The sequence below is a fragment of the Alligator mississippiensis genome, chromosome 12 (genome assembly GCF_030867095.1).
Source record: "Alligator mississippiensis isolate rAllMis1 chromosome 12, rAllMis1, whole genome shotgun sequence".
In the NCBI taxonomy this organism is placed as follows: Eukaryota; Metazoa; Chordata; order Crocodylia; family Alligatoridae; genus Alligator; species Alligator mississippiensis.
Genome location: NC_081835.1, coordinates 45836389 through 45860785, shown reverse-complemented (window position 1 = coordinate 45860785; position 24397 = coordinate 45836389). Strand labels below are relative to the sequence as shown.

The window sequence follows — 24397 nt, the reverse complement described above, 5'->3', positions numbered from 1 at the left end:
TCTTTTTTAAAAAGATAATTCAATTAAAAGGCAAACAGCTGAAACCTGGCTGAAATACAGTGAGTGGCACTGTTTTCTGCACATCTCAGGTATTCATCCTGCAGGTATCTCAGTGATTCACAAAAAGCAATCAACTTGGAAAAAAATGCTAAACAAATATTCAGAAGCTAGACTGAAACCTTTTTGAAATCTGCAAATATCTGCAGAGATCTGTCATATGCATTTGTTTCTTGCTCCCATTTTTGCTAAATAGCAGTGTCATACTGTTATTTATATGCTGCTGGGCCTGTTCTACTGACTGATATAAATTAAATCCAATGGCAACTCCAGCCATATGGAAGGATCTGAAAACGTTTCCAGGATTTTAAAAACAATATAAATAAAAACAAGTACCATTTAGCTTATATCACTTTTAGAGCACATATATCTTCATATGAAAAAAAAAAAATTTTTTTCTTAAAGGAAAGAAAAATTTCCACAATTTAAGATTAATTTTTTTCATGCTGAAGTCACTACTGTTTAACTGTCCGATAAATAACCTGAAGGAACAGCCTGTACAAGGCTGAAGGCAAAGTGATTCTGAGAAAAAAAAAAAGATTAAAATAATGGTGTACTGTGCAAAAGCTGCAGGGACGATTCAGACATAGACACAGCTTTAAATGTTTTTTCTACATACCTCAAGGTACCAGGCATGGCTCATGAATGTTGAGATGCTAGGACGGATAGAGTATCCCACAGAAGCATGGGGTGGTTGCCAGCGCACTCGGCGGTGGACCCAGAAGTGGACCAGGAGCAGTTCCGGTCCACTTCCGGGTCTACTGCAGAGCGCACAGGGTACCCCCCCCCCCCCACTGCGACTGGTGCCTCCCGGATCTGGGGGCCCTGGGGTCCCCCCATGGCCACTGCCGAGCCAAGGAGGTGCGGGGGGGGGGGGGGCGTGCACTCAGTGGCAGACCCAGAAGTGTACCAGAAGTAATTCTGGTCCACTTCCAGGTCTGCCACCAGGGGTGCGGGGGGCCTCTCCGTGCTCCTGTGCGATGCTCCATCCACCCCACCATCGCAGTGTTCACGAGCTGTGCCTGGTACCTCGAGGTATGTAGAAAAAACATTTTAAGCTATGACTATGGCCAAATCGCTGATTCTCTGAATCAGCATCAAATCTTCAGATTCAGATTTAACCAAATCGAATCGAGACAGTGATCTGAATCAATGAAGCAAATCACCATCCCTCAATTCAGGCCGAATCCGAATCTAAATTGAATACGGCCCATTTTGCACACCCATACTTGTTACACACAGCACTTTGAACTGCTCAAATGTTGATCAGCATTAGTGCTAGCTTGAGCTTGGAGCAGTCACACCCTAAGGCTAAAAACCTTCTCTGACCACCCCCCACCTGCACAGCTGTGACTTGCCACTAGAGGGCTGGTGAGCAGAGGCCTGATTAGGAGCTACAGCTGTGAGTTGCCATTACAGGGCTGGTGAGCCAGGACATGCTTCTATCCCTGCTCTAGATCGGGTATATGAGACATGGGTTTGGGCAGGCAGGCAGGAACATTAAAGCTGGGAACCAGAGTTAAGGGATGTGGGTGGGTAATGAACTGGAAAATAAATGGGGGTGGGGGAAGGGCGGTAAAATGAAGGAAGCCAGTCACTGAAAGATAAAATAAAAAGAAAAATAAATAAAGAGGAAGTAAATTAAAGAAGGTCTCCTTTTAATAAACTGGGATTTGGGATAGGGGAATAGGGGGTGCTGGTCATGCTTCCTGGTATGGATGAGAAGTGGGAGCAGTGAAGGAAGGTGATTTTGGGAGAGCTACTGCCCCTTCCCCAGGAAGGAAGCCCCAGCTCTTGGGGACCTATTCTGGCCCCTTGCCTGCCCCCCCACCCTTGGAAATGTCCAAGCCATGCCACCTGACTAGATGGCTTGTGCTCTGCAGGCTGTCTGCATGGGGCTGCACCCCTGGGGTTGGGCAGGTCATGCTCCCAGGGGTGGGAGGGGGAGTTGGCTTGGTGCTGATACCACCCCCCGAGCAGTAGAGTGCAAGGGGTGGAAAGTTTGTGCCACACAAAACAAGAGGGTGGGAGAGGGGACACAGCAACCTGGGAGGCTGGAAGACTGCAATTTGGGTGGCTCATCTGTGAGGACTGTCCACGCATTACTGGAACACAAGCTCGGTAACACGGATCAGAGGTAAACCTGCCCTGGAGTGGCGTAACTTTAAGTCATCTAAAGCCTGCTTGAACTTAGTTTCAGGTGTTACTGTGTGGACAGTCCAGGAGTTAAGAGCTCCAGGAGCCACCTAAAATTAATGTGTAACAAGGCCCTAAGTCTTCCTTTGAACACAATTATGTTTAAGGCTTTTAGGTTATGAAAATAAGCTTTTAACTAAGAACTGAATATCACTCAACACCACTGTCTCCTTGAATCTGTAATCTGAAACAATAAGAGGTATGAACTAAGTTATGACCCCAAAACAATCCTGAATAGTGAGCTGTGATCCTGGAAGTTCTTTGGAGATAAGGTGGTAGAGGGAATTATTAGGCTCTGCTGAACCAGTGGAGTTATTCTGTAGCTACTACTCTAGCTGTATGGTTAAGATAAATCCCAAACTAGAAAAGGTGAATGACCAACAGATCTATACAGCGGCAGATGCATTTTTCCTTCTCTTAAATACCAGCTGTCACAGCAGGCAGGAATTTCTTAGCAAGCTTGGCTCTGTGGCATATGAGAGGTCCAATCTTTAGCTGCTATTAAAACAATACTAATGGCCACACAAGATGATCTGAGATAGTCATACTCTTTTGTATGTTATCACCTGATTTAGGACAAAATTGAGAAAAGTCTATTCCATAAGACTAACCGTAACGAGTAATTTTACATTATAAAAGTAGGATTTCTTATGCATTAGCTTGTAAATGCCTACAGAGGTTAATCTGCCTTCCTGTTAGACTGTATAATTACCTATTAATACAGCATTTTGAAATCTGTATAGCTCACGAAGCTTTAAAGTAGCGAAAAAACGTGCGTGGACAAAACCCTAGTATGTGACAGATCCGATAGTAGTGCCCCATCTGACAGAATTCTATTTGCAACAGAAAGTATTGGCATACATTTTAGAACTGTCATTATAATATCTGCAACATAAGTAAAAAGTACTGACTGAAGATACAGATAAGAGTTTTCTGCTGTTTCTGGTACACTGACATATGAATATAGCAAGGACGGCTCAAGTGTAATGTTATATCTATTAGCCATGTCTAATGGATTTTGCCTTTTTCAGTGAACTTTATATTCAGAATCTCCTCTACTTCTAATACAGTGATTATCAACCAAGGTGCCATGGCACTAGGAGGGGTCTTGAGATCCTTCCACAAGTGCTGCAGGGTGCCACACAAATGTTAGCACTGTTCGGTGTGTAGACATGATTCACAAGATAAACCCAGTTTTCACACAGGAATCCATAGTGTTAAAACATTCTGCCCTGTTGTGATCTTTCTGAGTTCTTTGCAATAGAAAAGTTGCTCTGTTATTTTTCTGTAGTCAAAAGAATTAAAAGTAAAGGCTAACATTTTTGAGGCATGCCTCAAGACTATCCAGGGGTACCTCAAGTGTAAAAAGGTTGAGAACTACTGTTCCAATACTTCTTTTGCTGCACGCCAAAGGAATTCATCAATAGGGAACAGCATCAAATGCAACAAGGCAGAAAACCTATTTTATTCTACCAGCTAAGTATTTGAAAACAAGGCCAAAGTTTTTATTGATTTGGTATATACAGTTTATATTTTACTAGAGCAATTCAACATGCTTCCTTTTCCTCTACCCTTTCTTTGCATTCTGCCCAAATGTATAGAACATCACTCCTTTTCAAAAAGAAAAGTTGATAAGATTTTACATAAAACAAATGCAAGGTAATAAAAACAGTAACCATGAGAACACTTGCACCACGTCCAGACCAGCAAAGACGCTTGTTTCCCTGGAGACAAGTAACAGCAGTTCACCTTGTGCCTCTGCTACTTGTCCTTGGGGAATGTCTATGCCATGCACGCTCTGGCATGTGGCGGGTTTTCCTGGGTGGGGTAGGGTAGGCTGGGGCCAGGCACTGTGCTGGGCCCTGCAGCCTTACTTGGGGTTCTGGGGTCCTCAGGGAGCTGCGGTTGTGGTGTTCCTGCAGCTGGGAGCCTGGACAGCAGCTGGAGCATAGCTCTAGGCAGCCAGGTTCTGGTTTTGGGTAGCGTGTACTGCTGCCACATGCACCACCTTGCTTTTTTTTGGTGTGAGTTTTTTTCGACCCCAGGATCTCCCAGTCAACCCCCCTCCCCATGCTGCAAGGTAGCATTATGGGAAATGCCTGCATGTCTGATATGTGGTGCTGCAGATGGGTCCGTGGCATCACGTACTGCATGTCCATGCTCGTTTGGACGACGTGTTAGTGAATAAAGGAGAAAAAGGAAATACCAAATTTTAAACTACAGCAATGTAAACAAATCAAGAAAACAAAGGGAAAGAATAAAATGAACACAAATGTTGCAATATAAACTCAGAGAGAAAGTCTCTTGTCCATTAGAAAAACAGAGGTTGAAAAACCAAGAATGTTGTGGCATAAATTCCTCAACCTAGTATAAAACAGAGGTAAAACACTAAGGGCCAGATCCTGTTCCATCTATTAGGTACCTAAGTCCGCGTAGGCCTCTATTCGATCCTATTTGAACCTACTTAAGTCCCTGAAAAAACATTAATGTGCCAACTTTGTAACACACCATCAACTTAGCCTTGACTAAGTCACAAAAAACCGTAAACAGAAGGAGGACCAACCCACCTTTTGAATTAATTGTTTTTCAGCAACTTTAGGAGGGCGGAGGACTAAGGCATTTAAGTGAAACTTAGACAACAAATGGTTGAATAGGGTTTGGTCCTCACAACAGACATCTCTTAGAAAGAATCCTGACATCACAATTGACCTGATTTTTCATTTCATATCTACTTTGGACTGAAAATAACTAAAACGTTATGTGACTCTGGAACCTTTATAAAGATAAAGCAGCATCTTACAATCCAAAAGAATATCCATCTCTATTTGTATCAGCTATGTAATGGCAATAAGAGGAAACTAACAGTAACAGTGGTCAAAAAAATGCAATTATATTCATAGTTTCATTTTCCCCCAAGCATACAATGTAAATAAGAAAACGGAACCTTTTGTAAACTGAAAGAAAAGACTCTCCAAGTCAAAGTTCTTACCATTTTATAAAGGTCTGAGACACTGATCTGATCTGAATCCACCACCTCAAAGTCCTTCCGAGGAACTAGATCCAGGCCCAAATGCCTATGGAGGAGAGACACAAATAAAACAACTATCAGTACAGCATATAACATGTTTCTTATTTATCTACATGCATTCTCAGAGACAGACACTGGAAACTCCAAGATGTATGCCATCCCTCTGGTACCATTAACTAGAAAACGGGAATAATTTTTCTAAACTAACTCACTAAATAAATAAAAATAAGCAACAAACAAATATTGGCCAGCTGCTGATATGTACTAAACCAGCTGGCTTCAATGAATTCACAGAAGCTATAGAAATTTACTTTGGCTAAGGACCTGGACACTCTGTGGACAGGCAGCGGGGAAGCCAAGCAGCTTGCCTCCTGCTTGTGCCTTTGTCTTGCCACACAGGCCCCCTGCCTGTCCCCGCTGCAGCTTTGGGACCTCCCTTCCCCATCTGCCTCTGCTCTCCCTCCTGCCCCTACCCACAGCCTCTGCCCTACCCCTCCAACTTCTGCTCCCCCCTCCCACCACCCCTCACCCTTGCTCCACATGGCGGGCTCCCTCCCTGTTCTAACCTGGAGCACTGAACACGGCCCCAGCCCCAGCTTCGTCGCAACCATATGGGCTGCATGCTGTTGCTACGAGCCAAGCTAGAACTGTGCTCAGTGCTCTAACCTGCAGCATGCATGGAGCCTGCTGGCATGGAGTAAGGTAAGGGGAAGAAGGAAAAGGGCAGGTGGGGGAGCAGTGGCTGCACGCTGCGGGGGGGGGGGGGGAGATGTGGGGGTGCAGAGGCAGTGGGGAAAGGGGAAAAGGCAGCAGCTTCATCTATGGCCCCAAGCATGAGCAGGTACTGGAGCCAGAGCCACAGCAGCTGCCTCCCCCTCCCTCCCCCGCATTGCTCTTGTACTCAACGCTAAGATGAGGGGCTTTTTTTCCCCATGTGAAATGGGGGAGGGGAGGGGAACGGACCTCATCTTATAATTGAGTAAAAACAGTACTAGGCCATAGGGTTAAAATAGAGGACGACCACCCTCCTTTTCTCTTCTGGCAGGTATGCACACAGGACAAAATAGAACCCCAAACTCTGAGTAAATGCTAGGTACTTCCACTTTACCCCTGCATACTTGCTATATAGGCAAGTAAAATGAAAAATGTCATAGCTTTATTGTGATACGGCATGTAGGCAAATTTTTCATAAAAGATGGGAAATTTAATGTAAAAAGTAATTTAGAATTAAGGTTCTGGCCAAATTGGATCATTGGAAAGTAGGGTTGGAAGGGAATGCATAAACTAATCTGGTTCAACTCACTGCTCTAGAAAGGATTGCCCCTGACTATAAACCACCCCAGCCAAATGTATTCCTAACTTGCTTTTATAATCTTCCAAGGATGGAGACTACAATTTCTCTACGTAGCCTTTTCCAGTGCTTGACAACCCCCATAGTCAGAAGTTCCTCCTAATTGCCAACCTCAATTTCCTCTGCTGCATCTTGAAGCCATTGCCCCTCAAATAAGTTCAGTGAGTTCTTTCACTAAATGAAGGAACAAAGAATGCAACCACAGAAAGCCAAATTCATAGATTCATAGATGAGGGTCGGAAGGGGCCTTGTAGATCTTCTAGTCTGACCCCGTCCTGGGCAGGAGAGAAAACTGGGCTCAAATGACCCAAGCTAGGTAAACATCAAGCCTCTTCTTAAAGACCCCCAGGGTAGGAGCCATCACCACTTCCCTTGGAAGTTGGTTCCAGATCCTAGCCGCCCTGACTGTGAATTAGTGCCTTCTAATGTCTAGTCTAAACCTACTCTCGAACAACTTATGGCCGTTATTACTTGTTACTCTGGGAGGCACTTGGGGGAATAAAGTCTCTCCCAATCCCCACTGGTCCCCCCAGTAAGTTTATAGACGGCCACCAGGTCCCCCCTCAGCCTTCTCTTTCAAAGGCTGAACAGGTTAAGGTCCCATAGACTCTCCTCATAGGGTCTCCCCTGCTGTCCCTGGATCATGTGAGTGGCCCTCCTATTCAACATGTCATGTAGTCTGTGGGAAGGAGAGAATAGAAAAAATCCTTTTCTTCCCATTTTAAAGTATGATCTGCTAACAAATATACCACATTGTTTTAGTGTTGCATAATCTTGCATTAAAAGGCATACATATGCGGGGAGAGTCTAAGTTCTCATCCAGCTATATTCCCAATGTTAACACTCTGTAAATATTTACGGTTTGGGTTTTGGTTTTAGCTTCTTAATTTCTTTCTTTTTTAAAGATAACTAAACAGGTAAAAAATATAAGAAGATGTATTCCGGAAATTATTTGTTCAAAACCCTACTCCCTCAAAATAAGTTAGTTTATGCTAAACATTTTCAACTCAAAAGAAAATTTGCTTTTCACATCCATTCAGCATAGGGCTCAGGGACTGTAAAGCAGCTAGCTAGCTGCCAAAGGCTCCCCTAAGTGTAGAAGACAGTTCTGGGCAGAGGTGGGGATGGATGCAGCCATGGGGTGTCAACGCCAGATGCAGCTGTACAGGAACAGGCTGGCTACACACAGCTGCACTGGGCCCTGGCTGGGCCGGCACCATGTGCCAAATCTGGCCTCAGATGGACCAGGCACTGCTCATCTGGCCCAAGGGGCAAAAAGGTTAGGTATCACTGGCCTAAATCTTTGGGTGCTTATTAAAGTGTATGCCTCTCTGAACCAGACAATCTCTAAGGTGGCACCCTGCCCAGCCTGACTTCAGACTAAGGCCCCTCTACATATTACATTTATGCTGTAATTAATGTTGTAATTGGGGCATAAATAGGAAGAATGCTACATATGCACTCAATTTAAGGCACCATAAGATGGGAAACAAGCCATTACAATGTTCCACATATAATATAGAACATTTGTATGCCTTGTGAAATGCCAAATGTGTATGCAATCAGAACATGCCTTGGTCCTCAGTCCACATCAGAGCTGTGGGGCAAGACAATCACCATGCTGGGTTGTGTGGAACCCCACAGCTTTCTGCTACCTGGCACCCTGACCAAGATGGTAAGTCCCCCTCAACTTGGTACCCTGAAAACAGCAGGGTGTAGCCCCATGCAGGGCTGCATCACATGGCTGCCAGCCTGCCAACATGGGGGAGTTGTCAACTGAGCCCCACTGTATATCCGGCATCAGGCTACATGGCAGGGCTACCCTGCCACACATTCAATTTAAGGCAGGATGGAAACCAGCCACAAAAATATTACACTTGAGTAGTATTTTTGGGACTGGTTTCTTGTTTTGCCACACCATTAATTGCCTGAATGTGTGGCTGGGTTACTATTTATGATGCAATTAACCGATTAATTGCATCTTAACAGCAATGTCCACCAGGGGCCTAAAGCACCACCTTGCTCTGCCTTGAAACCTCTGTATTTTGTGTATTGTGATACATGCGCATCAGTGAGAACTATGGTAGCATACACATTTGGCATATCACAAATTCTGAGTGCTATGGAACTGTATGAACACAGCTTTTGTATTTGATTTCTTCTAATAGTTTTAAAGGAAAAAGAATAGAAGAACTTGTTTCACTCTCTACCCAGGCAATCAGATTCATTAATACCAGGACAACAACACTGAAATTAGCTGTGCAATTACAATGGAAAAGTTGTGCAACTTGCACATAAGATTGCCATCAATGTCAAATTAAATATTTAAAGAGGAAGGTCTTTCAGGGAGTATACAATAGCTATATCGTACGATAAGCAGAATTCAGCCAGCAGTTCCTGCGCAGTGAATTTAAAGCACAGTATGCAACAAAAAGTAACTGGCAAGCAACTGTGCTTCATCCACTGTACAAACAAAACAGCATGATGCAGCATAATTCTTAATTCGTCCCTTAGAGAGTTCACAGGTTTCCATTATGTCTGGAAACTCATTTCCACTGAGTGTGGAAGGGCTCATCACACTTTTTATGAGGACTTTGGAGGTGCCTAAAAGGGATTTAAATGGGTTTTAGCTGCCCAGGCAACTCAATCTGACAATACCGTAATGGCCAAAAATCACTCTAAGCACCTATGCTCACTCAGCATGTACAATTTGGATCTCAGAGATCTCTAACCACCTCTGTTTTGGCACTTAAGCATGTCCATTTTGACCACTTAGGTGCCTAGGCCCCATCTAAGTTCCAGTGATACAGTTTGGATCTTTCATAAGTATCTTGACTCTGTTTACATCTCTGAAGGGCCTGATCCATTAAGTTACTAAAGATGGACAAGCTCTAGTTTTCAAACACTCAGAACTGCAAAATACTCAGAATTTCTCTAGGACACAGAGAAGGTCAGTTTTACTTCCTAAATACTATTTCCCTGATAAATGTCAATTTTACAATCCAAAGGTGGCACAGTTTACTTATTCTTTACAATTGAAAATGTGTGCTTCTTCCTCACTACTTAAATTTTCAGAAGTGGCTAGCCTATTTTTTATTAAACTTACTAAGTATAATTAATCCTTGTGCTAAGATCAAGCCTCTGAAATTTCAGCCAAAAGGTGAAAAATACTGAACCTCATTAGCAACTGGGAAATGGGAATTAAAATGGAAACACTTAGGCCAGGGGTATCAGTCATCCAGTCCTGCGGGCTGGATAAGAGCCAGATCAGACCACAGACCAGTCCCCACATGCCAGGTCCAGCATATTCCCTAGACTGGTCCCATATACCAAATGAACTTGTGCCCCAGAGAGGCCTCATGCTCGCATGCAGCATATGTTGGCCCCAGCCCTGTGCACTACATTCAGTATGCACCAGACCAGCTTTGTATACCACATGTAGCACGCAGGGCCAATCCAAGATCCATAGGCAGCCTTGCTAGTCATATAATAGAAGTCCATGGGCTGTATCTCTGAAATCCCTAACTTAGGCAATTGTAAATCTAGGGGTAGGGACAGACATTCAAAAAGCCTAAGCCTGAACTGATTAAATCTTTGCAAGTTAGTCTGAGCTGCCTAGGCTGAATCAGTTTGTAACTGTACAGACATTCCCTCTGGACTGAAAAAATGCAGGCACATGCCTGCAGTGGCTCAAGCTAGAAGCTGGGGGGGCTCTACAGCAGCCCTCCTTCCCTTCCACAGTGAGGAGCTGAGGGGGGTGTGGCCAGGCCCCAGCAGGACACTCTGATTAGGGAGGGGTTCCCCCCAACTTGCTGGTCAGGGAGCCAGCAGGAATTTACACAGCATTTAATTACACAGTAAAGAGTTACATAGCATTTATCAGCCCATCAGAAAAACAAAAGGATCTCTCATTAGTTCAAGCTCTTCTTAAACAACTTTTTTCAAGGAAGGAAGGGAGGGACATTACCAGGTACCTGTTGATTAACTCCAAAAACCCCTAAGCGGACACTGTCCTGTCTACCTTTGTTCCGTTTCCCACAGTACAGACTGTAGCCAGCATGTGGCATGCTAGCTAATCCTGAGAGGTGTCTGTGTTAGGCAGAGGGGAGGGGGAATCCCTGTTTAGGCAGAGAGTAGGGGGCAGGGTGAGCAGGGGGAAGCCAGGCAGATGCCCTGTATCTGCAGTCTCTGCTGGAGCTGCAGCCAGGGAGCAGAGGGGAGGGGCCAGCCCTGCTGGGCTGGAGCAGACAGCAGAGCCCTGCCCAGCAAAGCATCTGGGATTCTGGGGAACTCTGATTTAACTTAAACCAGAAGAGGGTGTGGGACAGACATTGTGTAAACTGGTTTGACCAAAACCAATTAAGTATGATATTGATACTGATATTGATTTCAGATAAACCTGATTCAACCAGGTTTATCTGAAACCAGTTTCAGCCAGCTTATGTGCACTGAACATCTGTTCTGTTACAGGTTTAAACCAGTTTCTGATCACTTAATGTGTAATGTCTGTCCCTAGCCCAGGTGCCACTACAGATCCAGATATCTTGGAAAACTAGGGACAGAAGTATTTATATTTTAAGTATAACAGGCATAGATACCAAAACTGAGAAACTATGATGATTAGCACTTTATATATGATAGAGAATCTGAATCCCCATGAAACAACCACACATATATGCATATATTAAAGCCTTCAATGAAGAAATCCCTTCCAAACATATGGATGTCAGGTGATAAAAAATTAACAGATGCTATATTAATAGTATTACCAAAACCAGTGAATATACAGTATTATCCTTTACATGGGGTTACAGGGTACCATTATAGCATCACAGGAAAGACTGCCAAAGCTGATCAGTTTAAAATTGTTCCATTATTTCAACATTCACTAGAGATGCCAATTCGAATAGTGCTTGGATACGTTATGCAGATGTAAAGATGCTATCCTCTAACTAAAACCATTCAATACAACAGTCATAATGGCATTTAAACCATGACCTCTGAAATGTATCTGATAGTCTAAATTTAGTTAAACCCCTAACACCATGGATTTCCAGTCCAGAAGATTCTCATGCTCTAATACTAAGTTAATCCTGCACAGTACCTACTCTCAACAAATGAAGGTGTCTTGTTGTTTAAACTCAGACTTGGAGTGTAAAGTAATGACATTTTACATAAAATGTTAACTTTTTGTCAATGAGACCTGTTCTGCAAAGAACTGATGACAGAACACTTGACTTACCAGAGACAAACAATGGCCCATCTATACTACTACTACTACTATACTAGCTGTTTCTAACATTGGTAGCCCTGAACCAGTATTATTAATAGAGGGATTTTTTTGCACAAGCTCCCCAGTCCAGAGTAGAACTATATGACATGGTGTTTTTACTGAGTAGACCCTCTAAAGAAGCTTTCTTTTTTTTTTTTTAATTCTTATGTTTGTCACCCTTTGCCCATAATCTGATTAACCTCTGACGCCACTCTAGACATAAATCTTCTTAGGAAAACATCCTGAGTCTATAGACCACTTCTCTTAAGAGACATCACACTGGACAAAGTCAGTATTGAGCTGGCAGGAACTCAAGACTCTTTCACAGAGCCTGTTTCTGAAAGAGCTAAAGGGGACCTTGGTTCTCTTTAGAAACACGTTTAAATCTCTAGCCCTTTTCCTTATATAACTTGACTCATACATATGCTGAAATAAACCAGCATGGAAACTAAAATGAACCACCTAGCTGGACTTTTGGTTAAGGGAAATTTTAAAGGCTGTTTCTGTAGCCCTCAATATTTTTTTTTCAAAAGAGCTACCCAATTTCTTAGCAATAGTTTTATGAATCGTATCAGTTCTCCAAATCTTAATAGAGTCTTAGAATCGTAACACCGGGAATAGCCATCAGATCATCTAGTCAGATCTCCCACATAACAGAATTTCTTGCTGTTACAGCTGTATTAAGCACAACAGCTTGTGATTGACTAAACAATATCTTCTATAAAGGCATCCCATGTTAACCAATTGGTTGTTTCAATGCTTAATGACCTTTACTGTCTAATTTCTAATGGCATGGACACACAGACTACTGTTTGTAAACAATGATGGGGATTTGCAGCAGCAATTCAGATGCTCTGTGGTAACTGCCTATTTGCAAGCTTGGATCATTCATATGAAAAGAAAGCTACAACATGGTAGCTTGTTTCTTTCAGTTAAGCTGTTTTCAACTAACTACCCTGCAACCAACAAAGAGAACCCACTTCTTACCTGACCATTCATCTCAGGGCCAAAAAACATCAAACAATGTACCTGTACCACCGTTGCTATTGGCAGGACAGACTACCATGTAGAACTCTTTTAGATGGCTTTCAGTGAGATACAAGGGAGGGAGATATAGTAGACTGAACCACAGCATGGAAGTGGTGGCAGGGTTTATGAATCTGGAAAGGAAGACAGCATGGAATTCATATTTTCTCTTTTTATTATGTTTGTTTTCAGGTGAAGGCTTGAAGAGGGGAGAAGGCAGAACTGTTTATTTTGTATACTATAGAAGACTTCACGCATGACTAATATAAGAAGAAATTTTTAACAAACAAGGACTCCAAGTTCATACACAATACTAAATAATTCTATTTATGTAAAGCACAAGGAGAAAGGACTAACCATAAGATGATACTACCCAACTTTATGATATTTAATAGTCTGTGTAAAGAAAAGTAGATCTACCAGACACAGACAATAAAGTGATCATTCAATTAACTAGGAATTAAGCTATGAAGTGACCTATAAAAAAAGTTGTAAAACTTTAAAAAGAACAGGTTATGGAGTTGGAAGCCTGATTTGGACAGGTATAATAAAAGAGGGTTTTTGACAATTTGGTTACTATGGTCACTGCAGAGGACGGGCACCCCTGCCCACATCTGCTTCATGTAACCCTGAGGTGTAACTTGAGCTGTATACATTCCAAAGGGAGGGGGAAACCCGCTCCCTTTGCCTACATGACTGGCCTTGCACACCTGGGTAGGAACTTAAACTCCCTATTGTTCAAACCAATGACATCAGGACTGGGAGGGGGGCTAGAGACCCTGCCAGTCTACCCGGCAACCAAAGATGCGTTTCATATTGGTTGGCTGGCAGCCAACAATTGCTGGCTTTTAATGGATCAGATAAATGAGGTCATAAAGAATATATAAGTTAAAGACCACCCAGGAGGAGAGGCGGCAGCCATGATGAAGACACAGAGTAGCTGAACCTCACCAGCTCTCTCTCTTTCTCTCTCCTGAAATACAGGGGCACACTATGAACTGCCTGCCTTCAGAGGAAAGCTGTAACAGTCTCTGGATGATACTTGTGAGTAAGCTACTTGAAATCTAACTAGATATATAGCTTACAGTAACTCAGATGTGTGATCAAAGGCTACCATGCCAGTGTTTGCTCTAAGGGTTATTCTTTGATATTGTTCTACCCTTTACCCTATTCCAAACCTACTCCTTGTAATCAATAAAGTTCTCCTCTGTACCTAGCGTGGGAGACTTATTGGGAAGGGTCTAAATTATGCCTTGGGGTGCCCCTGGTCCAGCTAAAGGAGACCACGATTTGTGCTTCAGACTAAAGGAAGCACCCCAAGTTCTTGCAGTGGGTCAAGTACCCTTCAGGTCTATAAAGCCTGTGTACCTCACAAGACACAGAGCCACTAACAGACCAAGACTCGTGAGTGGTGGCAGCATTAACCCCAGGCTTGTGGGTGTACTCCAGGAAGGGGGTTGGCCAGATGTGAGGTATCCCCTGGGAGGCACTCGGGACCTGGAAGGTGGTCGGGTGCAATGAGGTGGGTTGCTCAGCACAGAAGTACCCCCTTGTGGCCTGCCACAGGTGGATAGAAAACTGACTGGATCATTGGGATCAATGGGTAGTGATCAATGGCTCAAGGTCTAGTTGGCAGTTGGTATCAAGTAGAGTGCCCCAGAGGTCAGTCCTGGGGCCATTTTTGTTCAATATTTTCATTAATGATCTGGAAGATGGGATGGGTTGCATCCTCAGCAAGTCCACAGATGACACCAAGCTGGAGGGTGTAGCAGATACAGTAGAGGGTAGGGCTAGGATTCAGAGTGACCTCCACAAATTGGAGGATTGGGCCAAAAGAAATCTCATGAGGTTCAACAGTTGCAAAGTTCTGCACTTAGGACAGAAGAATCCCATGCACTCTTACAGGCTTGGGACCAACTGGCTAAGCAGCAGCTCTGCAGAAAAGGACCTTGGGGTTATAGTGGATAATAAGTTGGATATAAGCCAACAGTGTGCCCTTGTTGCCAAGAAGGCTAATGACATACAGGGCTGAATTAGTAGAAGCGTTCCCAGCTGACTGAGGGAAGTAATTATTTTATTTTGCACTAGTGAGGCCACATCTGGCGTATTGTGTCCAGTCTGGGGCTGCCCCCACTACAGAAAGGATGTGGACAAGTTGGAGAGAGTCCAGTGGAGGGCAAAGAAAATAGTTAGGGGGCTGGTGCACATGACTTCTGAGGAGATGCTGAGGGAACTGGGCTTATTTAGTCTGCAGACGACTGAGGGGGGATTTGATAGCATTCCTTCAACTACCTGACAGATGGTTTCAAAGAGGATGGAGCTAGACTGTTCTCAGAAGTGACAGATTACAGAACAAGAAGTAATGGTCTCGAGTTGCAGCAAGAGAGATTTATATTGGATATTAGGAAAATCTCTCTCACTAAGAGGTTGGTGAAAAACTGCAAGAGGTTACCCAGAGAGGTGGTGCAAACTCCATCCTTGGAGGTTTTTTAGGACCAGCTCAACAAAGCCCTAGCTGGAATGATTTAGTTGTCAGTGATCCTGCTTTGAGCAGGGGGACTGGACTAGATAACCTCCTGAGTTCCCTTCCAATCCTAATTTTTTTATGATTCTATATCATAACTGATAAGGGGAACTAACTGGAGAGGCAGATTGAGCAGTATGAAATTATATACTCAAGGGAGTCTGCAGTAGACCAACGTGTGCTAGACAAATTGCCTGGGTCTGAAGTTATGACTGCTGGATGCCAAACTTCCACTAAAAGAACTTAAACAATGCTTCAAAAAGATTTGTAATAACAAAGCTCCAGGATCTGACTGTTTACCTGCTGGAATTTAAAAGTTCACAAACAAAGACTTGCTGCAAAAATTGCACGAGGTACTGCTACTCTGTTGGAAGGAAGAAACTGTTCCACAAGATTTCATGGACACTCATTTCATTCAACTCTATAAAAACAAAGGAGATGGAATTGACTGTAATAACTACAGAGGCATACCTCTTCTCAGCATCACAGGAAAAATCTTAAGCTGTATTATTTTACCTAGACATCAAATATTCGCTATTCGCTAAGAGAATCTATCCTGAGAGGTAGTGTAGCTTTTGCTCAGAAAGGTCCACCATAAATATAGTCTCTGTAAGACAACTGCAAAAAAAGTGCAGAGAGAAACATATTCCATTGTACATGGATTTAGTAAAAGCCTTAGACATGGTTAGTTGATCAGGGCTTTGCACTGTTCTGAAGAAACTTTGTTGTCCACCTATACTGCTATGTCACGGCGGGGTCCGACAGGAGGGCCATGATCTCCCTGAGGTCCCTCGCTCCGTGTCAAGGCCGGCCCAAGGCACCCTCTTATTCTCGCCCACCATGTCTTTGATGTTTGTATATAGTTGGGAGGCTGCCTACGACTCCCTGGGCACGGCTACTCGGGACCTCTGTCCCCGTGTGTTCCTGGACTCCTGTGGTCTCCCGATATGACGGGTGCTCCCCAGGCACCCTAGCCTTATGGGCTGCGCGTGGCTCCTACCACCCCTAATACCACACCCCAAGCCTCGCAGATGTAATAGACGTTGGTGTGTCTGCACGCCCGCTTCCCGGGCCCTTCTTCTATAATCTAGCCCACTCTTGGGCCTTCCCCGTATGTGTCTATACTAGTGCCCCTTCCTGGGCTCTCTCTAACACAATGTCCCTCACTGGGATTCTCGTCCACTCTGGGACTTCCTGTTGAGCCACCGATCTTTTGGGCCCACCGCACTATTACCCTCTCTGGTACGGGCTCACCGCGCTGCTATCCCCTTTTGCCGGGGACAACCGCAGCACCTTGCCCTTGTCCTGGGTTTTTCTGCAGTGCTAGCCTTCACCCAGGTCTACAACCCCCCCCCTCGGGCTCCTCAGTAATCGACCCTCCTTGGGGCTGGGGTCTATGCACCCCGCAAGTGATGCCCTTGCTGGCGTCTGCTGCGCCCGTCCTGGGCTTCCTAATATGGCGCTCCCCCTCTTCAGGGCTCGCCGTGCCCACGCTAGGGCTTCTCAATAGTCCAATGTGGCGCTCCCCCTCTTTGGGGCTCACCATGCCCACCTTGGGCTTCTCAATGCTGCCCCGCTCTGGGGCTGGGGTCTATGTACCCCGCACACAACCCGGGGTCTTTGTTCCCCGCCCGCAACCCACTGGTTGCGCTCCTCACTGTCAGTTGCGCCTTCACTGGTGTGCTAGCTACGCCTTCACCGGTGCTGCGCCTTCACTGGCACCGGGGTCCCCATACCACTGGGGTTCCCCCTTAAAGTACTCCACCTTCACTCAGGCGCTGGGGCCCCCATACCACTGGGGTTCCCGTATGAGGACACTGCGCCCTCTTGGCGCTAGGGCACCCCACACTCTCTGCGGTCCCTATGAGGCCTCCTCCAACCCCTACAGCCTCACCCAAGCCTCCGGTGTAATAAACAACCACAACACATACTGCAAGCCTCCTGGCTACAACTAAAACCTATGGCACCTAGCCACTACAAAGTAAGCCGCCTGGCTATAACTCAGCACCATTACTCCAACCTTCGGAGCTCTCATGAGCTGTACTGGCCATCGGGCTTCTACCCATCTCTCGGCCGAGGGAGCTCCTGCCTCTCCGGCTGCTAGCAGGGAACTGCCAGCCTGGCCTCAGCCCTGGGCTTTATAAGGGCCAGGCCCTGCCCCCTACAGGCAGCTGGCTCCCCTTAGTCGCTCCGGCAACCCGCAGCTGCGCTTGTTACCCTGGCAACCCTCAGCTGGGCTCGTTATAACATGCCAGGGCTCTGTCTCTCTCTCCCTGGCAGTTTCTCCTCTCTAGGAGCAGAGCACCAAGGTGCCCTGCGACATGCTAAACTTTGTGAAATCCTTATGCAATAGCATGAAGGCAACTGTAATGTATGAAAACCAAGAGTGACTCATTCAACATCAACACTGGGGTGAAGCAGGGGTGTGTACTGGCTCCCATACTGCTTAACATTTACTTCTTATTCCTGCTTCAACATGTATTCCATGATGTTCAAGAGGGTGTCTACCTCTGCACTAGACATGATGGAGAACTGTTTAACATTGCAAGGTTCAAAGCTAAGACGAAAGTGAAGGAGATCATTACAAGGGACCTGTTGTTTGCAGATGATGCCGTTCTTGGGGCTCAGAGTGTTGATGCCCTACATCTCATTACCAAGTTCTCTGATGCATGCAAAATCTTTGGGCTAGCAATAAGCTTGAAGAAGACTGTTATCATGCACCAAGGCTCTTCAGAACCAGTTCCAGATATCACCCTACATGGTACTCATCTGGTTGCTACTAACCAATTTTTCTACCTTGTACTGTTATCAGCAATGTAGATCTTGATGCTGAGCTCACCAGTAGAATCAGCAAAGCAGCCAGGAACTTTGGTCTTTGAAAGACAGAGCCTGAAGCAATAACAAACCGTCAACCAAAGTGAAAATCCGTATTTATGAGACATGTTTTATCCATTCTTCTATATGGCTCAGAAACATGGACAACTTATGCCTAAGATATCAAAAGACTAAACAGCTTTCATATCAGATGCTTGCGTAAAATTCTTCAAATAAGTTGGCAAGACAGGGTGACAAATGTGGCCGTGTTAAATTGTGCTGGTATGTCATTCATGGGGACATTGATTAGTATAAAAAGACTCAGGTGGGTTGGTCATGTCAAGCATATGCGAGATCACAGGATCCCAAAGAATGTGCTGTACTCTGAAGCTTACAAAGGGTCTGGAAAGAGAAGCAGACTGCTGCACAGATTTTGGGATGCTTGCTAAGATGACTTAGGGTCCTGTGGAATCTCTGTGGGTGATTGGGAAAGGAATGCAGAATGTCAATCTGGTTGGCGGAGTCAGCTTGCAGTTGGAGTGAGGCACTATGAGGCAGATTGGATCAAGTTTTGTGATGACCAGCATCAGAGGAGAAAAGAATCTGCTGCTCACATCCAGAGCATTCCTAGTACATGGGTGTGCCCTACCTGTGGGCGGTGCTGTCACTTGTGCATTGGACTCAGCAGCCAAAGAATTCACAGGCATATACACCATGCCCTGTAAAGAATGACTGTGCCAATTGACTGAATCTGTAATCTCATGTAAATATCAGCAGTGCTCGGTAAACCAGTTTAGTGAATATTTTTTTCATAGTACTTTTGTTTGATATTTGTGATGGACATATATTCAGTCATATAAGTGTGACAGGACAAAATACTGGTAGTGTACTGCTGAAAGTTTCCTAATACAAATATTAATCCACAATATTTGAAAATATATTTGACTGATTTACCCAACCACAATCCAAAGCCATCCAGAAACTATGAGAGTGAAAAAGGGAGACGATTGCCAATGCTCCCACTCAGTAGGTAAGCAAGGTAAACGAGGGAGGGAAAGAGAAAGAATGGAAAAAAGGAAGCGAAAGCAACAGAAGAATCAGAGGGGAAATGATGACTGTCAATATTTAGGTTAGGGAAAACTTTTAAAATAGCATGGAGGAACTGCAGCAAGTACAGTAGCAGAAGAGCGATGCAGAAGAGAAAAGGAGTCACTTTCAGAAAGAGTAGGAAAATAAGCTGTCAGACAATCTGTCCCTGGGAGGCAGGAAACGGCACCCAGAAGAGGGGAGGGGGAATCCAGAGACTCCAGGGCTTATTGCAGCCAGAGCCATAGGGGGAACAGTCTGGGCAGGACCTGAGGGGCTGTAACTTAACCCCTTATGGCCCACCAGTTATACAACCCTGGTTTAATAAAAGGACAGTCAGGGGAGTGTTGCAACCACCACCTGCCTTTCTGTTGCTGAGCAATATAGTAGAGACCAGGATGGCTTACAATCAAAGGTTTGAGCAGTACCTAACAGCCACAAAAGCAGAAAAGAGAAATGGTAAAAGTCAAATTCTTAATCTTTTTGCATACTGTGGGGGAGGAAGCCCTGGCTGTTTATACCACCACCTTTGCAGAAGGCCAAAACATGTGGTTAAGTGTAATACTGTCCAGATTTGAGATTTGTAACACACAAAAAAAAAATGAGATCCTTCAAAGACACATTTTTTTAATGTGCAAACAAACAACAAGAGAAAATCTTGATCATTGAACAAAAGAGACTGAATAAGAACTGTGCTTTTGGTAACCTGACAGAATCTCTGGTTAGAGATCAAATTATTTGTGGCATTGCAGACCCTGCATTACAAGAAAGGCTACTGTGTGAGGCAGACTTGTCCTTAGAAAAGATTACCTAAATTTTGCAGGGCAGCAGAAACTGAAGACCCAGGCAGTAAAAGCTGATTCTTACACCAAAAGGAATTATTTGTGCATTAGGCATGAAAAAATGTGTCCATAAAAACCCACATCACAGGGTGGAATTTTCCAGTGATAAGAACCCACCTTACAGAGTGAGATTTTCTGTGGCAAGGAGCACACTACTAAAGAAAGAATTTAAAGTTGATCATATAGTAAGGTGGAAGGCAACAGGGCTTCAAATGTACTACATTTGGAAAGCTCCGGTGTACAAGAGGAACCACTTTGCCAAGCATTGTGAATCTCAAACACAAATCCTTAAGTGCATATGGTTGAGAGCATACCAGAAGAGTTTGATATTGATATGATGGAATGAAGCAAAACAAAAGAGAGGGACTGGATTTTGACAGTGGAAGTGCAAGGAGCAGTGGAGTCATTTAAGTTGGACACTGGAGCTCAGGTGAATATTTTACCAGATCATGAACACAGAAAATTAAAATTGAGACCAAAAATGAGCCCAACAAACATCAAAATAACTGACTATTCAGGAACAACTATACCAATGAAAGGGAGACGCATCCAATATAAAAGAAAGGTGTACAAACTCCCATTCATTGTGGTACCTAAGGAGGTGACACCAATTTTGGGTCTGACAGCTTGTGAGAAACTGAATCTAGTTAAGTGTGTGCTTGCAATACAAGATGACACAGAATTCATGCTCTCCTGATGGTCCTCTTGACTGTCATGGCCCAAGTCTGGACAATTTTCTTGGGAAGAAACCAACTGTTGCAGAACACAAGAAGCAACCATGCCCATATGGGAAGAAATGTACCTGCAGTCACAATTGTGAATACTATCAGCTTCAGTGGTCTGTAGCTGATGAATGTGTCATATCCAGAAGCACAGCTGCAAAAACTACAAATGAAGAACTGGTAAAAATGAAGGACTGGTACATTGTTCTATGTAGTACTAAGAACAATGACAATGTGGGAACTGGATCCTAGCATACAACTCAAGTCTATCAAGACTTGGAAGGAAAGCTTCCCTCCAAAATCAAATTAGAAACCAAGTCATCAACAGGCATCTGAGTTTTCCATTCGCCATGGAAAAACAGTAAAAAGCAGATTTTCTCATTTTAAGGAGAAAAATGAGGATTTTTTAATGTTAAGGATACAAACACAGATTTCCCCCTTTAAAAGAGAAAACCACAGGAAATGGCAGGTTTCCCTTTGCAGGCTGGCAGTGTTCCAGCCTGCCAGCCTAGGCCCACTTCCTCTGGGCTGGTTTCTGAGTCTTAGCCTTGTCTGGCCTTTGGCCCTTCTTACTCTGTTTGGGGCTCAGACCCTAGCCCTCTTGGCTGGAAAATCTGGAGCACCTCCTAGGCTCCTCTGTGTACAGGGCCGGCCCACAATTTTTTTGGGCCCCCTATGAGATATAGTTTTGGGCCCCCCTGACATGAAGAAGCTAGCAGCGGGGGGGAGGGGAGGAAGGGGGAGAGTGGCGGAAGAAACTGGTGGTGGGGGTGGGCAGGGTGGCGAGCGGCCCAATGTGAAGCTGGCGGTGGGAACATGGAGCGGCACTGTTCACGACTACAGGGGCCCCTTGGGTGCAGGGCCCCCTGCAGCCGCAGGCTCTGCAGGACAGGATGGGCCGGCCCTGCCTGTGTAGCCTCTGGACCTTAATCAGAACATAAATACCAGCCCATTGGCTATGTAACAAAAAAAACTCTCCACACACTGGGTCAATAACTCCTTACAGGCTATAAGTCCCCCTTAGCTCTATTCCCTTCCTACAGTCATCCGGCTTAGGAGCTCCTCTCTCTGCTGCCTGCAGGGCCAGACTGCCGGCTCTGGCAAAGGGCCCAGGTTTATATGCCTTGAAGCCCTGCCCCTCTCCCTGTCAGGCAGCTCCCTAGCCACACAGGAGTTTCCTCTTTTAATTAAGGGCCAGCCTGAGCTCCTGCCACTGCAGCCCCACACAGCCAGCCTGGCCTGCTGCATCCTCTTAAAGTAACAGGAGCCCTCTGCCTCCCTGGTACAGGGGGATCATCTTAAATTTGTCCCCCCCTCACTGCTGCAGCAGGAAAACAACAGCAGGGGCCAGGCAATGGAGCAAACAGAGACAAGGGGGCAGGTGGAGGGAAAGTGCGTGGAGGGGGAAGATAAGAGGGCAGGAAGCAGGGATGGGAGAAAAGCCCCTTGTCCCTTGGTGAATACCTCCCCACCACTTGCCTTACCCCTGTGCTGCTTTCCCTGCTGATCTGGGCACAGGTGGAGCTCCAAAGCCACTCTGCAGGAAACAGCTGTGCCAGGAGCTTGGCTTGACAAATGCAGGTTCTTCCTTCCCTGCCCTGCTCTCCTCCCCTATTTCCCCTGCTGGCAGGGATCACGTGGCTCAAGTCTGCTCCTGGCCAGCAGGGGAGACAGGAGGGGTGAAGGGAGCAGGGCAGGGAAGAAGGAACCTGCACCTGCTGAGCCAGTCTCTTGGCACAGCTGGTTCCTGCAGCATGAGGCAGGAACAGTTCTGGGGCTCCCTCATGCCAGCCGCAGCTGAGAGTTGGACCCCTCTAGCCAGGAGCTGTCAGGAGCCACTGTGCAGGAAAACCCGTCTGGCTGAAAAACACAGTAGAAGCCTGGTTCCTCCTTTCCCCTGCCTGACAACCTGCGAGTGAGAGAGGGGAAGGAAGAGGAACCAGGTAGGAAGCAGAGCTAGAAGCAAGAATCTGCATGCTGCTCATGCTATCCCTGCCCCAGCTGGGCTCCCTGCACAGCCACTGCTCAGAGCGCCCTGCTGAAGTGGTGTGACACTTGATTCTAAAATTATGCCTTGCTTTCCCTATGATGGAAGGGGGGAAAACCTCATCTTGGAATTGAGTAAATACAATATTTTCTTGTCTAAAACAGAGATCTGCAACATCCCCTTTTCAGGGAGTCATGACGTAGGAGGAGATAAGAACTGTAACACATAAATTAGTTTCTCATATGGGGTCCTGCTAAATTAAAAAAAGTCATAGAGAGGGAGCCTGGAGTCTATAAAAAGGCTGAAAACCACTGCTGAAGTCACTGAGGTATGGCATACAATTATCTGAGCCGCTTTTAAAGTAACTAGACTGGATCCTAGTAGCAGGCTTGTTGCAGCAGTGAAGACATGCCTTCAGTTAAAGAGGTTCCTGATGTCTGTATTTGTAGCATCCTCACTTCATATTTGTTCTCTTGTCCCTGCATATCTACCGCAGTATAGATACAGTATACTCTCAGTGTTGCTTATGTAGGCTTTTCTGAAGTAAGAATATGCTCAAGAATGCAGAGACATGGCCTAGTTTGCCTCTCCAAAATACCAGCTTTCCTATCTTACTGCTTACTACTTACCTTCAATGTACTTTACAAGCATTAAACAAATTCTCACAATGCTACTAGGTAAATATTTATCATCATCATCTCCCTTGTTGATAAAGATATAGAGGCAAAGAGGAAGTGATTCCCCCAAGACCCAAGATTAAGTTAACACTGGTGCCTGCATTAAACTTGGGAATTCTTAGATCCCAATTCTATGCTTAGATCAGATCACATTACTCTCTGTTACCTGCGCAATATTGCTCATTTCAGCAATGAGTAAGTGCATCTGTCCATGAGTTAAATAATCTTCATCCAAGTCAGGGCTGTACAACTTCTAAATCACTGGGGATTGCATGTCCCACAAGATGCACCAGTGGGGTTCACAGGTTCCTGCAACCCCATGGATCCAATCACATTGCACTGGGTACCCACCTCCTGCCCCCATCCTATAGCACACACCTGCTACACAGCACATGGCAACCCAACAGCTGCAAAACCCATGTTGTTCCCCACCCCCACACAGTTGAACTGTGTGCCCACCTAGATCCTCCCTATCCCCCCCAAAATGCTACACTGCATGGCCTTGGCTTCATCCTCACCCGCACCCTTGGGTGCAAGACTTTTTGGGGTAGGCACAGAACACTAACTGGAGGAGGGAGGGAGAGCCCAGAGAGTCTGGCTCTTGTTGCAGCAGGAGTGATTACAGGGAGTCACAGGCAGGCAGAAAGAAGCCCAGGCTCTGCAAGTTAACCCTGCAGGCACCACCAACTTAACCCCTGCAGGAATGCAGCCTGCAGGCCACCCGCTGGAGAGCTGTGTTAAATGAAGAAAAGAGAGAGGTAATGAATTTCAAAGCTAGGTTTAATTTTACTCAGACCATGTTGTAAAACATTAAA

At 45.2% G+C, this 24397-nt stretch overlaps 1 protein-coding gene across 8 annotated transcripts in view; it reads right to left on the bottom strand.

Moving 5' to 3' along the window:
* The window catches only part of DOCK3 (dedicator of cytokinesis 3), a 664549-nt gene that overhangs the window by 316942 nt on the left and 323210 nt on the right, over window positions 1-24397 (bottom strand). For all 8 annotated transcript variants that reach the window (XM_059715389.1, XM_059715393.1, XM_059715390.1 and 5 more), the window contains exon 7: window positions 5243-5327. In XM_059715389.1, coding sequence (XP_059571372.1) covers window positions 5243-5327 — 85 coding nt within the window. The remainder of the gene's footprint in view (window positions 1-5242; window positions 5328-24397) is intronic.